Raw genomic sequence first — 18,832 nt, 5'->3', positions numbered from 1 at the left:
GATCCTATACTCTTGTTGGTGAAAGTTCTTTCCATCAAGTAGCTAGGTGTGGTTGAATCGAACTGAGTTATAAATTTTGCATGTTTATCTTTTTATTATCTATGCACCTTGATTTATTGTCTACATTTCTTGTGGCATTGTATATAACTTGTGTACTCGTATATTAGATTTACACATGTTTCACAATTATTAATTATTTCGTACTTTTTATTGATACAATCCTTAATATTAAAAGTATAAATTGAAATTCTTTCGAAGAAACAAATTGTAACGCCCCAAAATAAGATAATTTTTAATTTAATCATCTTCGTTTAATTTTTAATTATATTGAATTTATTGGAGTGTTAATTTGAAATAATTTGAGAACTTGTTTGATTTTGTAGAAATTAAGATTTATTAAATATTCTGGGAGAAGATTTAATTAGTTTGGAGATTTGGAATTTGTTTGTAACGTCCCAAAAATTAAGATAATTTATTGGGCGTTATTTTGAATTCATTTAATGAGAATTATTGGATTTAGGTGGGAATTGAAATTAATTAAATATTTGTTGGATGAATATTTAATTAACTAGAGGTTTTGACATGTGGTGTTTGTTGAGTTTTTGATTAAATAGTAAGTTAAGAGAATTAAGTAAAGTTGTGGATTTTTAGAGTTGTTGAACTTGAATTTAATTAAATAATTATGGATGTTATTTAATTAAAATTTGGGGTGAAAAGTTTGTTGGAGATTTGATAATTATATGTATATGTGGAAATATATATATAATTATTATGTTAAAGGAAAAGATAATTATATTTGTTGAAATATAATTATTTAAGGAAAAGATAGTTGTGTTTCGGAGAAAAGATATTTAGTAAGGGAGAAAAAGTAAAATAATTATATTTTGGGAAAATATAATTATTTGTAAAAGGATAATTATTTTGAAAGAAGATAAATAATAATTAATTATTGTGGAAGATAGTTAATTATTTTGGAGAAAGAGAAATAATAATTAATTATTGTGGAAGATAATTAATTATTTTGGAGAAAGATAAATAATAATTAATTATTGTAGAAGATAATTAATTATTTTGGAGAAAGATAAATAATAATTAATTATTGTAGAAGATAATTAATTATTCTCCAGAAAGATAAATATTGATTATGAAGTGGAGTTGTTATGGTTGAGTTAAGATAATTCGTGTTGGAAGTTATAAATGATTTATTGGAAAATATTTGATTGATTAAATTAATTGAGGATTTAAGTTAATTTGAGATTTTGGAGGGAAAAGTTTGTTTTGTTGGAATTGGATTTAATTGAGTATATATATATGGATATATATATTTAATTAATAATTTGGAAAAGTGTAGTTAATTATATTATGGAATATAATTATATTTGTTTGGAAAAGAAGATAATCCATGAGAAAAGATCGGTTGATTTGATTGAACGAAAAAGATATATATTTATTTAAAAGAGAGAATAATGGTTTAAATAAATATATATATGTTTATTGTAGATTTTGGTGAGAGAAAAATAGTATTATTATTATTATTAATGATTACAAATGGCTAAGATTTTGTGCATTTAAGGCATTTATTTAGGAAGATAATGAGAATAAAGATATATGTATATATTTGGTATTATATATATATATCCTAAAAGGAAAAGGAAAAGGAAATAATAATAATAAATATTATTGTTATTATTTGGGTCTATAAATAACATTGGAATGCTTAAGATAGAAAGTAAATGAAAGAGAAAAAAAAGTTCTTCATCTTTTCTTTAAGATAACCCTCTGCTGCGTCGCCTCTGTAACGCTCCGAAAATTTAAGGTAAAATTTTTCTCGTTTTATGTAAAGTGCAAGTTGATATAATAATAATATAATATTAATTATATTATTATTATTAATATTTATTTTATTTGTTATAATATTAATACTGTAATTATTGTTATTAATCAATATTATAGAAATATTATTATTTTAAAACAATAAACATTATTATTACATAATATTAATTTATTATTTGTTTAATATTAATATTATTAATATATTATTAATATTACTTTATTATTATTATAATTTTTATTAATATATATATATATATATAATAAAAATTATTATTTTTTAAAAACCCTAATTCGCGCCGCCCCCCCCCATCCAAATTTTCTTCTCCTCTTCCGTTTCCTCCTTCCTCACGCCGCGCCACCGCCCCGAGCCCCATCCATCTTCTCTTCTTCCTCCATCCCTTCCTTCCTCGTCTCTGCACCGCCACCATCACCATCATCTCCGTCTCCGTCCTCTGCCCTATCCCCATCTCCGTCGGTGTGCGTAGCCTCGCCGGACGTTCGCCGTGGCCTCCAACCATTTCCGTTTCGCTTCCATCAGCCGACGCTTCTCCACCTCTCTCTCTTCGTTTCTACCACCGCCGGCTTCCTCTCCGTCATCAGCTCGTGTTTCCGACGCCGACAGAGCACAGAGGGAAGCGCCGTCGTCGCCGGAAGGGAAAAAGGATACACGAGCCGTGAGGTGAAGCCGACCCGACCCGGTTCCAAGCTGACCCGACCCATAATCCGTTTCCAGTCCGAGCCGAGCGAGCCGCGTGAGCCGAGCCGAGCGAGCCGAGTGAGCCGAGCCGAGCGAGCCGAGCCGCGAGCCGAGTGAGCCGAGCCGCGAGCCGAGTGAGCCGAGCCGCGAGTCGAACCAAGCCGAGCCGAGCCGAGAACCAAGCCGAGTTAAGCCGAGCCGAGCCGAGCCGAGCCGAGCCGAGTTTTCGGTAAGGATTGTTTTGATGAATTCCCTAATGTTACCTCGTCCGATTCGAGTTTGAATGTTGGATTAAGATATGGCCCTACTTTTCTCCCTTGAAGGTAGTACAGAGTGGACGCTTAAGTTCTCGGGTTCCGCGGCAGGCCTGGTTGGAGATAGCTTCCTTTCCTTGGGTAAGTCAACGGATGTCGCTTCCGACCTTTTTTAAACGACTTCTACTAAAGTCATCAACTAAAACTTTCGTGTTTCGTTAGGTGGATCTGTCGAGCGTGGATTTCGATCGAGGGGCATAACCGAGTATCAGGTAAGGGTTTTCCTACTACTGGACCCGAGTCCAGGCTGAAAACGTAGTAATCCACAGGGGATTACACGTTAGTGACTGTACTGAATAATTGTATGCGTGTTGACTGTTAAGTACTGTTATTATATTTGTCTGATGTAAATATACTGTGACTGCGAGTTGTGGATTGAGATTTTATGTTGATGGACCTTGAAGTTACGGTTCAGTATGTAGTAAAACACTGGTCTGGATGTGGTTCATGGAATTTGGACGGGGATGGACAGTGAGTCCGGTTTTGGTTGGTTAGTCGATTGGACCTAGGGTTTTTCCTATTGGTGTGCGAATCGGTAATGCATATAGCAACTCAGGGTGTAGATGTTTAAACCTATACTATCTGACTGACAAAGCCTATGGCGGGACTGTGATATGAATGCCGTTGGGATGTGACTGATGTAGACAGTTTAGTTTGGACTGAGGGGTAACGGTTAGCTTCATCTATGGGGTAGTGTGCCTTACGGATATGTGCGTCCTTCGGGAGCACTAGACTGATATGTGCGTCCTTCGGGAGCACTAGACTGATATGTGCGTCCTTCGGGAGCACTAGACTGATTTGTGCGTCCTTCGGGAGCACTAGACTGATATGTGCGTCCTTCGGGAGCACTAGACTGATATGTGCGTCCTTCGGGAGCACTAGACTGATATGTGCGTCCTTCGGGAGCACTAGACTGATATGTGCATCCTTCGGGAGCACTAGACTGATATGTGCATCCTTCGGGAGCACTAGACTGATATGTGCATCCTTCGGGAGCACTAGACTGTTATGTAGGGTACCCCCGAATAGGAAGTTAACTGTTGTCCCCTAACGGGCCCAGTAGTGGGTCACTTACTGGGTATGTTTATACTCACCCTTTCTCTTCTTTAACTTTTCAGGTAGGGGTACAGCGAGGGGCAGACCGATGAGAGGCAGGAAGGATGCGTGAAGGCCATATGGACGCGTCTGGTTTTCTTATCGCTTCCGCTATGTATTTTGTCAGAATATTTTGACTTGTGATTTTGAACTGGTGACTTGATATTTTATTTTGTGACTTTTTGATTATTTAAAATAGGGCCCGAAACAGTCTTTTGTAAGATTTTTAATATTTTAATGAATCGTAACTGGTCCGTTTTAAATTTTATGTTGAATGGTCGAGTTTTGGTGTTTGGTAGTGACCTCAGCTTAGTCCGGAAAGTTGGGTCGTTACAGCCTCATCAGTTGAAGTTAAGATTGGTCTCTTTGAAAGCTTGAGGATTTAAAGTGATGAATTTTTTCATCAAGGATAAGAGGATTTTCCAACCTCCATTTGAGTAACCTTGGTAAGCCAATGAAATTAAATTAATATTTTATTAATTTAATTTTGGATCTATTTGTGGTTTCTTTAAAGGTTCAATTGGCTAAACTTTTTAAGATTTAAATCTTGGATTTTTTCCAATCAAGGTTGAATTGGTTTCAACCCCTTTTGTTTGAGAAGGTAATTAATTTGGGAGAATTTTTGGATGTTAGTCAATTGCTAATTTCATTAATTAAGATACTGAGATTTCCTTTTATGATTAGGATCAAGTTAATTGGAGAATTTTTACTGTCAGCTAGGGAGTACCTTTGTTTGGCTAAAATCTCCACGTAAGAGATCCGCCTACTAGACCTTCGAACTGAATTTAAGAGACCGCATATAATTATGATTATGCATTGATGGTAGCTAAAATGCATAACTTGATGTTATTGATGATGACTGTCATTGTATGGATGATTGATGTTGATGACTGATGTTATGTTAATGACTGGTAGATTGTTGTTGATGATTGTTGATGCTGATGTTGATGCATGATATATTAATCACATGATTAAGGACGTTAAGATTAATATTCATGCCATGTTATGATGTTATGTTATGCTACATGCTATGGATAGGGTGTTCTGTTAACTTTGTCTATTAGAGTCGTACCTGTATGGGTGTCCTTCGGGATCACCACCTTTTTAGGACTACGTAGTCCGACGGGATCGCCAGTCTGGCATTGATATAGACATGATTCGAGTGATTCGACGGGATCACTCGCAGCCCGATTGTCTTAGTGTTTCCTTCGGGTACACTAAAGACCAGATTGTCCTAGGTGTTCCTTTGGGTTCACCGAAGATCAGATATGTTTCTAAGGGATCACAGATTGCACGTGTTCGGGAATGTGTCAGTTCTTGGGTACCACTTTTCAGGACTCTAATGGGAAGTTAACAAACACCTAGCGGGACTAGTAGTAGGTCCCTTATTGAGTATATGTTTATACTCACTCTTTCTATGTTTAATATTTCAGGCGAAGGTAAAGGTAGAGGAAAGCTGGCGAGCGACAAAGAAGGATCCGTGACATGCCATATGGGGACTCAGTCTTGTTTCCGCGTTTATGTTTCAGTGTTTCAACATTATGTTTTTAATGAAAATTTAGTCTTCCCTCGTTTCAAAAAGTGTCTCTTGTCATTGTTTCTTTTTAGTAATGACCTCAGCATAGTATAAAGAGTTGGGTCGTTACATTATTGGTGTTGTAAAGTTTTGATTTTAGTTATTTGAGATTGGTTAATTTTTGAGATTTAAGGAATTAGGTTACTTACATATATATAAATAGATAGATATATGGATATATATACACAATTAATTTTAAAGGAATGGTGGAATAATTATATTAAGTATAAAATAATTATTAAAGATTATTATATTATGGGATTTGGGAAGATAAAAATGATGATGTGATTCAGAAGAAAGAATATTTGATATTTTTTTGGAGAATAGAAAAAGAAGATAAACTGGAGATTTGATTTTATTAAATGAATAGAGAGAAGGTACTTTGGTTATTTTGAAAAGAATGCGGGAAAATAAAAAAAGAAAAAAAAAATAATTTTATTATTATTATTTTCCTTAAATATACCTCGTTTCTCGTGTATTACTATTCACTTCTTCTTTCTCAAGAAAACCCTAATTTTTACCATCAACAAAACCCTAGCCGCCAATTAAGATCCATCGCCATCATTCTCCAACCGCCACTGCACACTAGCCATATGCCATTCGTCGTTCCGCCATCTTATAACGCTCCCTTCATCGACATCCACCGTGAGGCGATCCCTCCATTCGCAAGTCATAGCACTAAGGTCCTCTGTCTTGCATGATCTCTGCCATTGGGCTCTCCTCTGCGTCGATCGTCGTGCTCCGACCATTTTCATCGTCGGCCACCGCACGAAGCTTCGTGTAAGTCGAGCCGTCCTTGTGCATGTAAGTCGAGCTACGTCTTGCAGAGCCATTCCTCGTGCACAAACCATTTGCATCAAGCCACCCTTCATTCTTTGCAAGCCGCCAGACCATCGTGAGACGCACGCGAGCCGTGCCCCATTCCGAGTCGATTTCTTCTTCATCTGAGTTGTCTAGCCATTTTCTCTAGCCACCCAAGCCATTTTCCTTAAGCCAAGCCGCCAACCTATGTTTCACTCATTTTTCCACCTATTTTTGGTAAGTTTTGATTGGGTTTAGGTATGCCCAACAAATATTAGTTTTAGACATTAAATAATCTAATTTTGGATTTAAGTTGAAATTTACTTTAAGTTGGATTATTTTTTCTTGACGAACCTTTTAGAAAATTTTGGAGAAGTTATTTAAAAAATTCTACCTCAAAGGTTGAATTGGTTTCAACTTCTTTTATTGGTAAGCTGGGAACCCTAATTAAATACTTGGTAGATATGGGTTAACAAAATTATTAATTTAATTTTGTTGTATTTAAGACATGATTGTTTGACAAAACTTGGTTGTTGCTGTTAGAAATATTTTAATTAAGCTAATCTTGAGGTAAGAGATTCTCCTACTAGACCCTCGTACTGAAGTTAAGAGTTTGCATGTGATTTCTTTATTATGCATTGATGTAGCTAAAATACATAATGTATTAATGACGTATATTGAAGACTGATAGTTATGACCGAGTCATGTTGATGATTGTGACTGACTATGTAAATGTTGATGCGTGAAATATTAATCTCATGATTAAGAACGTTATGATTAATATTCATGTCATGTTTATGATGTTATGATGTGCTACATGTTATGGTGGAATAATTATATTAATTATAAAATAATTATTAAAGATTATTATATTATGGGATTTGGGAAGATAAAAGTGATGGTGTGATTGACGAGAGAGAATATTTGATTTATTTTAGGAGAAGAGAAAAAGAAGATAGAAAGGATATTTGATTTGCATTAAATGAAGAGAGAGAAGGTATTTTTGTTATTTTGAAAAGAATAAGGAAAAAGAGGAAAGGAAATTATAAAAATAATTTTATTATTATTATTTTCCTTAAATAGACATCGTTTCCCGTGCATTACTATTCATCTTCTTCTTCTTGAAGAAAATCCTAATTTTTACCTTCACCAAAACCCTAGCCGCCAATCAAGATTCACCGCCATCTTTCTCCGACAACCACTGCACACCTGCCATTTGTCATTCGTTGTTTCACCATCTCCAAATGCTCCCTTCATCGACAGCCACCGCGAGTCGATCCTTTCATTCGCAAGTCGTCGCACTTAGGTCCTCTGTCTTGCGTGATCTCTGTCGTCGCGCTCTCCTCATCGTCGACAGTTGTGCTCCGATCATTTCCACCGCCGGACACCGCATGGAGCTTCATCACAAGCACCTGAGTTGAGTTTCCCCTTCCAAGCTGCAAGCTTGAGTTGAGCCGCCCCTGTGGGTGTAAGCTGAGATGCGACTTACAGAGTCGTTTGTCGCGCATAAGCCATCAGCAACGAGCCGCCCTTCATCCCTTGCGAACTGCCATCCCTTCGTGAGCCGCTTGAGTCGTGGTCATTCTAAGCTGATTTCTTCTTCATTCGAGTCACCTAGCCGTTTTCTCTAGCCATCCGAGCCATTTTCCTTAAGCCGAGCTTTCAGCCTATGTTTTAGTCATTTTTCCATCTATTTTTGGTTTGTTTTGATTGAGTTTTAGGTATGCCCAACAAGTATTAATTTTAGACATTAAATAATTTAATTTTGGATTTAAGTTGGAATTTACTTTAAGTTGGAATATTTTTTTCTTGAATGACCATTTAGTAAACTTTGGAGAAGTTATTTAAGAAATTTGGCCTCAAAGGTTGAATTGGTTTCAACCTCTTTTGTTGGTAATTTGGGAACCCTAATTAAATACTTGGTAGATATTAGTTAACAAAATTATTAATTTAATTTTGTCTGTATTTAGGACTTGATTGTCTGGGAAAGGTTGGTTGTTGCTATTAGAAATATTTTAATTAAGCTAATCTCGAGGTAAGAGATTCTTCTACTAGACCCTCGTACTGAAGTTAAGGGTTTGCATGTGATTTTCCTATTAGGCATTAATGTAGCTAAAATACATAATGTATTAATGACGTATATTGATGACTGATAGTTATGACTGAGTTATGTTGATGATGAAGACTGATTATGTGAATGTTGATGCATGAAATATTAATCTCATGATTAAGAACGTTATGATTAATATTCATGCCATGTTTATGATGTTATGATGTGATCTGTAGATCATTGGCCTATAGACCACACAAGTAAATCTTATGGATAGGGTGATTTGTTAACTTTATCTATTAGAGTCATATCCATATGGGTGTCCCTTGGGATCACCACCTTTTTATGATTGTGTGGTCTAACGAGATCACCAGTTTCATGAGATGTAATGTATATGAGTGGCTCCTCGGGATCACTTACAGCTCGATTGTCCTCAATGTTTCTTCGGGTTCATTGAAGACCAGTTTGTTCTAGATGTTTTTTCGAGTTCACCGAAGACCAGTTTTGTCATAGGTGTTTCTTTGGGTTCACCGAAGACCAAAGGTGCTCCTATGTAATCATTTGATTACGTGTGTTCGGGAACACACTAGTTTATGAGTTCTTTTTTACATGACTCTAATGGGAAGATAACAGACACCTAGTGGGACTAGTAGTAGGTCCCTTACTGAGTATATGTTTATACTCACTTGTTCTATGTTTAATCTTTTAAGCAGAGGTAGAGGTAAAGGTAGAGGAAAGCTAGTGAATGACAAGAAGTGATCGTGATGTGCCATAGGGAAACTTTTTGCTTCCACTTTTACTTTACAGTTATAATCTCAGTATTTTTGTATTATTTGACTATTTTTCTTTAAAAGTAGATAGGGCTCGAATTAGGAGTTTATTTTAGATTTATTTCTATATACATTTATTTATTTATAATTTTAATGAGCATTTGAGATTTTTAGTTAAAATTAGTTTTTTTTCTCATTTTGTTAAGAAAGTTTTTATATTTTTTTAGTAGTAATGACCTCAGCTTAGTATAAAAAGTTGGGTCATTACACAAATGATGGTGTTTAGGTTTTGTTAAATTAATTGATAAGTTTTAGTCCTTCACTTAATTGTGAGAGATGAATCTAATAAATATCCAAACTTAAAATTTCTTAATAAGTTACTCAGCTTTATAAGTATTTAATCAATCCATGATCTTCTAATTTTGTCTTACACATTAGCTAGTGATCTATATCAAACACGCAAATTAAAATTTAAAAGACCATATTCAACCATTTTTAAGCTTTGGGATAGACAAATTAAACATATGATAAACTTTAAGGTATTGTAAAAATAATTATATGTTATAAATGTAGATATCCATAACCTACCTAGGTTACCAATTTTCATATAACTCTCATTCAATTCCATGTTGTAACATTCGTCCCATTGAATTCTGTAATGTAACCTATACCATGATATGTCCTATAAATAGAGGTGTGTAGTGCCTTTGTAAGACACACCATAATTAAGTTCAATTGTTCTCTACTTCTTCTCTTTTCTAAATATTCTTCTGTGTTATTTCATTATTCTTACTTAGTTTCTTTGTTCTTTATTTTATAACACGTTATCAGCACAAGTCACTCTAATTTTATCATTTGCAAAAGGTAGGGCTATAATATTTTTTTTTCTATTTGTAAACATTGCATGAAATATTCCATGTATACATTATGTATAGTTTGAAATGTTGTAATATAACATATTATGTTTACAAAATTATTGTTTGTTAAAAATATTGTTAGTTCATAAGAAAATTATTGTTTATTTCATCTTAATTTCTTTATGATTTATGTGATTGTTTATGTTTGATTTTATTTCAATTATTTTAAGATCTATGTATAGTTTATGGGTTCTTTATGGTTTGTTTTTATAATTTAATTGTCTACTTTCTATTAGTATAAGTTTTGTAATTTTTTTATGATCTAAATGCTTTTATCAATTTACCTAAGCATGTTCTTTTGACATGTTTTATGTATAAGTATGTTGTAAAATCAACATTTTTCGTGTGTATTGTTGTTAATTTTCCACAATATGTATATGTAATTTTTATTTGTAACTTCAATTATTATACATTAACATGCATGTTTTGAATTATTATATCTTGGTCTCATTGATTTTTGTATCATGTGCATAGTATGATATTTATCTAAGTTGTCTTAGAATGCATGTTTGACATGTTTATTAAATTTCCAATATAAGTTAGTTTCTTTGTTCTTTGTATAGTTTTACCATGTCAGGTCTTACCAAATTAGAATGTCTAGCTCTTGATATCAATGGTATAATTATTTATCATGGGTGCTTGATGCTGAAGTTCATTTGGATGCCATGAATCTTGGAGAAACGATTAAAGAAGGAAACAAGATTTCAAGTCAAGAAAAGGCGAAAGCCATGATTTTCCTTCGACATCATCTTCATGAGGGACTAAAGATTGAATATCTTATGGTAAAAGATCCGTATAAACTATGACAAAGTTTAAAAGAAATGTATGATCATAAAAAAAATGTGATTCTTCCTAAAGCTCGATATGATTGGATGCACTTAAGTGTGCAATATTTTAAATCAGTAAGTGATTATAATTTTGCATTATTTAATTTTTTTAAATTATTGTTATGTGGAGAAAAAGTTACTGATGAAGATATATTAGAGAAAACCTTTTCAACATTTCATGTTTCAAATATGCTCCTACTACTGCAATATCGAGAATGAGGTTTTAAAAAGTATTCTAAACTCATATCATGCCTTATTTTGGTTAAACAAAATAATGAGTTATTAATGAAAAACCATGAATCTCGACCAACTGGAGCAACACCATTCCCTGAAGCAAATGTTGTATTTTCAAATAATAATGGTCGAGGTCGTGGTCGTGACCATGGTAGAGGAAGAAGTAATTATACTTTCTGTGGTAATAATTATTCAGATTTCAAGAAAACCACAATTGATGATCATAAAGGGAAGACTCCACAAAATAAAAAACTTAAAAGTGGTGAAAATCAATGCTTCTATTGTGGTATGAATGGTCATTGGACTAGTACTTGTTGTAAATCTAAGCACTTAGTCGACCTATATCAAGCCTCATTGAAGGAAAAATGGAAGAAAGTGGAAGTAAATTTTGTCTATCGAGATGATGTATTTAACCATTCCAACATGACACATCTGGATGTTCCTGACATTTTTGAGTCTCCTGAAGAGAAAACTAATGTTAATGAAGGAGTAGCAATTACTTTTTTTAATTATGATAATGTCCAAAACTAATATTTGCATTGTGTTTTAGTGTTTTATCTATTTAACATTTATCAGTTTATTTACATTATTTACATTTCAAGGTTATTTTTGTTTCTTTTTAACCAAGAGACGTATTGTAATCGTTTTTTTAATGAAGAGTTATGGATATTTCTCATATTTTGACTGACCCAAAGATGAATAATGAAGACTTATGTTTGGCAAATCGTGTAACTATGCACATAATACTTAAAAGTAAAAAATATTCTTCTACATTGCCAATGCTTGAACCAAATGTTAATATAATATCAGGTTCTACAAATTTGACTGAAGGTTTTAGTAAAGCAAACCTTATTTTGCCTAGAGGAACAAAATTCACAATTAGTATTGCTTTGTTCTCTAGTAAGTCAAAAAGAAACTTATTGAGTTTTAAAGATATACGTTAAAATGGTTATCATGGTGAAACTAACAACAAAAATAATATAGAATATCTTTATATTACATTTATGATTTCATATGAGAAGCATATGATAGAAACGTTACCTACTTTTTCTTTTGGATTATATTATACTCATATACGAGTAATTGAAACATATGCAATCATGAACCCAAAGTTCATGAATTTAAATATGTTTACTGTTTGGCATGATCAATTGGGTCATTCTGGGTGAATAATGATGAGAAGAATTATTGAAAACTCTCATGGACATCCATTAAAGAACCAGAAGATTCTAAAATCCAATTAATTATCATGTGTAGCTTGCTCTGAAGGAAAATTGATTATTAGGTCATCACTAGCCAAAGTGAGAGTTGAGTCACCTACATTTTTTAAACGAATCCATGGTGACATGTATGGACCCATTAATCCACCAAGTGGACCATTCAGATACTTCATAGTTTAAATGACACATCAAGTAGATGGTCACATGTGTGTTTATTATCAAGTTGAAACTATGCAAGATTACTTTCTCAAATAATCAAATTAAGAGCAGTTTCCTGATTATACAATAAAAAATATTCAACTTGGTAATGCTTGTGAGTTTACATCCCAAACATTTAATAATTATTGCCTATCAATTAGATAAATATTGAACATCTTGTAGCTCATGTTCACACACAAAATGATTTGGTAGAATCATTTATCAAGTGTTTACAATTGATTGCCAAACCATCACTTATGAAAGCAAAACTTTCATTATCTATGTGAGGTCATACTATTCTGCATGCAGTAGTGTCACTTGTACGCATAAGATCGACATCTTATCATAAGTACTCTCTGAAATAATTAGATTATGGCTAGGAGCTAAATATTTCTCATTTGTGAATTTTTTGTTGTGCAATATATGTTCCAATTTTCCCACCACAATGTACTAAAATGAAACCTCAAATAAGGTTAGGAATATGTGTCAAATTTGAATCCTTATCAATTATTAAATATCTTGAACCCTTAAAGGGTGATGAATTTACTGCACGATTTCCTGATTGTCATTTTAATGAGACAAATTTTCCAATATTAGGGGGAGGAATTAAGAAGTTGGAAAACGAAATTGCATGGAGTGTATCATTATTGTCTCATTTAGATCCTCATACAAAGCAATATGAACTAGAAGTTCAAAAGATAATTCATTCACAAAGTGTAGCAAACTAAATGCCAGATGCATTTTTAGATACTAAGAAGTGACCAAGTCATATATTCTAGCTACAAAATATTCCATCTAGAATTGAAATTCAACTTAGCAAGTTGATACAATGAGTGAATCAGCGTTGCGCCAAAAGCATGGTAGACTAATAGGTTTAAAGGATAAAAATCCTCGAAAATGAAAAGTAATCAATAGTCGAAATGACTTAATTGATAATAGAAACATTCAAGAAAAAGTTCTGGACACGATTAATGGTAAAAATGTTGAAGAGACTCAAGTATATGAAGATAACAAAAAGATCTCGATAAATTATACCATGACAGGAAAAAGATGGAATAGAATTGATGAAGTTGTGGACAATATTTTTGGGTATAATGTTGCACATAATATCATTCATGAAAATGAGGATTATGAACCCAAATCTGTTGATGAATGTCGTAATAGAAAGGATTGACCCAAGTGGAAAAAAGCTATCCAAGCATAATTGAACTCACTTACGACACGTGAAGTTTTTGGACCTGTAGTTTATACACCTAAAGGTGTAAAACTTGTGGTCAGTAGATATAAAGTACAACTTATTGCACAAGGACTTTCTCAAAGATTGGGCATTGATTGTGAGGATACATATTCTCCTATGTTAAATGCTATTACATTAAGATATTTAATTAGTCTGACTGTATGTTAAAATCTTGATATGCATCTTATAGATGTAGTTACAACATACCTATATGGATCTTTGAAAAATGAAATCTATATGAAAATCCCTAAAGGATTTAAGATACCTGAATCATATAATTCAAACTCTAGAGATTTATGTTCAATCAAATTATAAAGATCATTATATTAAACAATCAAGACGAATGTGGTACAATTGCTTAAATGAAATATTTATCGAAAGAAGGTCATCAAAATAATCCAATTTGTCCATGTGTTTTTATTAAGAAATCACAGTCAGAATTTGTGATTATAGCTGTATATGTTAATGATTTAAATATAATTGAAACTCCTAAAGAGCTTTCAAAGACAATAGACTATCTCAAAAAAGAATTGAGATGAAAGATCTTGGCAAAACAATTTTTTCCTTGGCTTGCAAATTGAGCATTTGGCCGATGGAATTTTTACTCATCAATCGACATGTACAGAAAATATTTTAGAAAGATTCTACATGGACAAAGCACACTCATTGAACATCTAATGGTGGTTCGATCACTAGATGTGAAAAAGGATATCTTTCGACCTTAAGAACATAATAAAGAATTACTTGATCCTGAAGTACCATACATTAGTGCAATAGGTGTACTAACGTATCTTGCTAATAACATGAGACCATATATAGCATTTTCACTATATTTATTAGCAAGATATAGTTCTTCTTCGACAAAAAGACATTGTTATGAAGTAAAGTAGGTACTTCATTATCTTCAAGGGACAATTGGTATGAGTTTGTTTTATTCAAACAAATCAAACTTTAATCTAGTTGGTTATGCAAATGCTGGACATTTATCTGACCCATACAAAGCAGGATCTCAAACATGTTATCTATTTACATATGGAGGAAAACTGCTATATCTTGGCGATATGTAAAGAAAACCATTACGGTCACTTCATCGAATCATGCAGAAATTCTTGCAATTCACGAAACTAGTAGAGAATGTGTATGGTTGAGGTCAATGACTCATCATATTTGAGAAACATGTGGTTTGTCTTTTAGTAGAAATTTACCAACAATATTATTTGAAGATAATATCGCATATATAGTACAAATCAAAGAAGGTTGTATAAAAGGAGACAGAACAAAGCATATCTCACCAAAACTCTTCTATACACAAGACATTGAAGAAAATGGTGACATCAGTGTTTAACAAATTTCTTCAAAAGATAACTTGGCGGACTTATTTACAAAGACATTACCCACATCAACATTTGAAAAGCTGATATACAATATTGGAATGTGACGACTCAAGAAACTCAAGTGATGTATTCATAAGGGGGAGTAGAAATATTGTTCTTAAGGAATAGAAATACTACACTCTTTTCCCCTAATTTGACAATGATTTTTCTCATTGGGTTTTCCTAGCAAGGTTTTTAATGAGGCAATTATTAATGTATAAAAATAATGTACTCTTTTTCCTTTACTGAGATTTTTTTCCTATCGAGTTTTTTTCTAGTAAGGTTTTAACGAGACATTTATTTTTATGTAATATGGATATCTAAGAGGGAGTATTGTAAATATAATTATATATTATAAATGTAGATATCCATAACTTACATAGGTTACCAATTTTCATATAACTCTCATTCAATTCCATGGAATTCCATAATGTAACCTATACCATGATATGTCTTATAAATAGAGGTGTGTGGTATCTTTATAAGACACACCACATATGAGTTCAATTGTTCTCTACTTCCTCTCTTCTCTATTATTCTTTTGTGTTATTTCATTATTCTTATCTAGCTTATTTGTTATTTATTTTATAACATAAACATATTTATCGAACAACTATTAATTAAAATAAACTTAAAGAGTTAAAATAGTTGATTTACCCACAATCACCTTCATCTTTTACTAACTAATTATAACCATAAATATTATTTACATCTCGATTAGGTTGAAGGTTCAAGTTCCTCTAGTCCTTCTTAAACTTTAAAAAAAGAAATCAAAACCTATATATTTATAATCTAACATTGTTCTTTTCAATACTATATCAACTAACAGAATAACACAAGTAGCTTCAATTGAGGTTTAAACTAAAACTACAACAAAAACAAATTGGCTCATACTCGACGACGTTGTTGGATTCAAAATCTGAATCAAACAGCCCCTATCCCAGAAGAAGTATGGTCCTTGGGAGAACTAGCATCAGCAGGCTCAATTGTCCTCATCATAAAACCAGACGACTTCTCTGATATATCTTCTTCATCATTATATACATAAGCAAATCCTCCATGTCTCGTTAAATCCATCCCTGCCATTTCATCCTCCCTTGATATTCTCAATAGTTTCCCTTTCATCAACCCATAAAACAACCCTCCCATTGTCAAAGACACCCACCCAAATATCGCTACAATTTCCACCACTTGTGCAGCCAATAGCCTCCATCCCCCGCCCATCAGCAATCCGTAAGGCCGCCCGACTTGATATACCTCCCCGACGTATTTCTTTGTCGCAAATAGTCCTGTGAATATCAAACCCCATGCCCCGCACCCGCCATGCAATTGTGCCGCTTCTAATGGGTCATCGAAGCTCAGCCTCTCCGCTAGCTTGTTGAACCCAATTAACACCCAAGATGCTACGAAACCACATATCACTGCCGCCCATGGCTCCACCACAGCGCAACCAGATGTGATGGCGGCAAACCCCCCTAATAGGCCGTTGCACACGTCGATTACGTTCCAATGGCCGACTAAGAGACGCTTTGCAAAAAGGGTAGTTAAGGCAGCTGTGCATCCAGCTAGTGTTGTGGTGACTCCAGTTCGACCTATGGCGCTCCATTGGCCATAGTAAGGACGACCATCGTTGTAGGATTTGGAAATTGTTAGGAATGAACCGGGGTTGAATCCATACCAGCCGAACCAAAGGAGGAAGGAGCCGAGGACTACGAGTGATGCACTGTGGCCGCGAAGGGCGACAGATCGACCGGATCGATCAAATCGACCGATTCTTGGGCCTTCGATTAAAGCTCCCCAAAGACCGGCTACACCACCAACCATGTGGACCACACCGGACCCGGCAAAGTCAATTGCACCTGAGTTGAATAGAAGGTTGTTGGATCGTGTTGGGCTGGCCCACCCATCAGCAGACCAAAACCAATGGGAGACTATAGGGTAGATGAAGCCAGTTAGAATAGTGGAGTAGATGAGATAGGCCACAAATCGGGTTCGTTCAGCTATGGAGCCACTGGTGATTCCTGTTAACAATTAGAAAATTGCTATTTATTAAATCAAATTTATGATAGTATTTTAGAATAAGGGGTTTTTTCTAAAATAATAATAAAAAAAAAAACAAATTATTTATAGTCTGTAAAAACAGCTTAAAAGACGAAAATTTATTACTCGCCATTTTTCTAGGAAGTAAATATTTTGTTAATTTTGTAATTACTTTTAATCATTTCTCTTAATTTAAGTATTTGAGTTTCTGACTCAATTGATTAACTTGTACTCTTTCTCTCCCTCCTTTGAGGTCGGAGGTTTGGTTCACCATCCTATCCTATAATCGTTTGAAAAAAAACTTTTGAATTTCACCATAAATGATTCTTTTTTTGTTACATCACTCATAGCCATACCAAAAATTGCGGTTAATGAGCACACCGAAGGAAAAAAGAAGAATTAGGCAAAAACGAGTTGGTTGAAACAATTTAATAGTGAATCGAGCCTTTAAAAAAATTCTAAAAAGAAAATATATTAAGATTGCATTTGTTGAGGAGACATCCTAATTAGTAGATTTATCTGAAATCTATTTTAAATAAATAAAACAATCCAACCAGGTTTTGCCGAAATTAAACTCTGCTTATTGATCCGAACAAAATTCGAATTGTATGAACAGAAGATAAAACACTAATTATTCAAACTATTGAGAGCCACACAAGCTTTGAAGGATAAAAAAGTACAAATAAGACATCACTCCAGAGTAACCAACAAATTTTTTTGAATCAATACCATTTTTGATTTAGCTTCCAATTAATATTGATAATAAGAAATTTATGCAAGAAGAAATTTAATTAACTGTATAATTAATGTATACCTGCAGCAGCAATAGCAAAGGCCCATTGATAGAGAAAAAAGCTATAGTCAGTAGAGGGATTAGGGACACTGGAGAGGTCAAAAAAATGGCGGCCGATGAAGGAGTTGGAGGGAGCACCGAAGGCAAAGGCGAAACCGAAGAGGTAGTAGGAGAGGCCACCGGCAGCGGCGTCAAGGACATTGGTGAGCATGATGTTCATAGTGTTTTTGGCACGGACGGATCCAGCACAAAGCATGGCAAAACCAAGCTGCATGGCAAAGACGAGGTAGGCGGAGAAGAGAAGGTAGGTGTTATCGATGGCATAGGTGGTGGAGCTGAAAGTGGTGGCTATTGTGGTGAATCTGGAGCATAGAAACTCGGCTACCGCAGTAGAGTTGGTGGTGGCTGAAGAGCCGAGAAGGGGAATCAAATCGGAAGGTTGGCAAGAAAGAGTGGCCATGGTGAGAGCTTTAGAAAAAGTGTGTGTGTGTGTGTGTGATTGTTTGGTTGAGCTTTATAGAAGGAATGTGTGTGTGTGAATGTTTGATTTGAGCTTCGTAGAGGGAATGTCAATCTCTCACATGTGGGAAGTACTTCCAATTAAAGGGAAAAAATAAAAAATAAAGAAAAAAATTATTTATTATTTTTAAAAATACATGAGGTATTAAATGTTAGCTTCGAGGTTGATACTATGTTCATCGTAGTTGAAATAGGCTACTTAAACAAAGAAATGTTAGCTTCTTATTTTTAACTCTCTCTCGGCACAAGGAAAATGTTTAAAAATGATTCCTTTAAATGTTGTAATTTGAAATTAAGAATTTAGTAAAAGGGTCTTTTAACAAATATAAAAAAAGCCG

At 34.0% G+C, this 18,832-nt stretch overlaps 1 protein-coding gene across 1 annotated transcript; it reads right to left on the bottom strand.

Annotated features, from left to right (window-relative positions):
• Positions 1-15,794: 15,794 nt before the first annotated feature.
• LOC103485850 (ammonium transporter 1 member 2) lies at positions 15,795-18,502 on the bottom strand. The gene is made up of 2 exons (XM_008443575.3): positions 17,997-18,502; positions 15,795-17,163 (listed from the first exon to the last, which is right to left on the bottom strand). The coding sequence occupies exons 1-2, from the start codon at positions 18,433-18,435 to the stop codon at positions 16,067-16,069; spliced, it is 1,536 nt and encodes a 511-aa protein (XP_008441797.1). The 5' UTR covers positions 18,436-18,502; the 3' UTR covers positions 15,795-16,066.
• Positions 18,503-18,832: the final 330 nt, after the last annotated feature.

The sequence above is a fragment of the Cucumis melo genome, chromosome 5 (assembly GCF_025177605.1).
Source record: "Cucumis melo cultivar AY chromosome 5, USDA_Cmelo_AY_1.0, whole genome shotgun sequence".
Lineage (NCBI taxonomy): Eukaryota > Viridiplantae > Streptophyta > Magnoliopsida > Cucurbitales > Cucurbitaceae > Cucumis > Cucumis melo.
The sequence above is the reverse complement of the archived record's forward strand: the minus strand, read 5'-3'. Positions and strand labels throughout refer to the sequence as shown.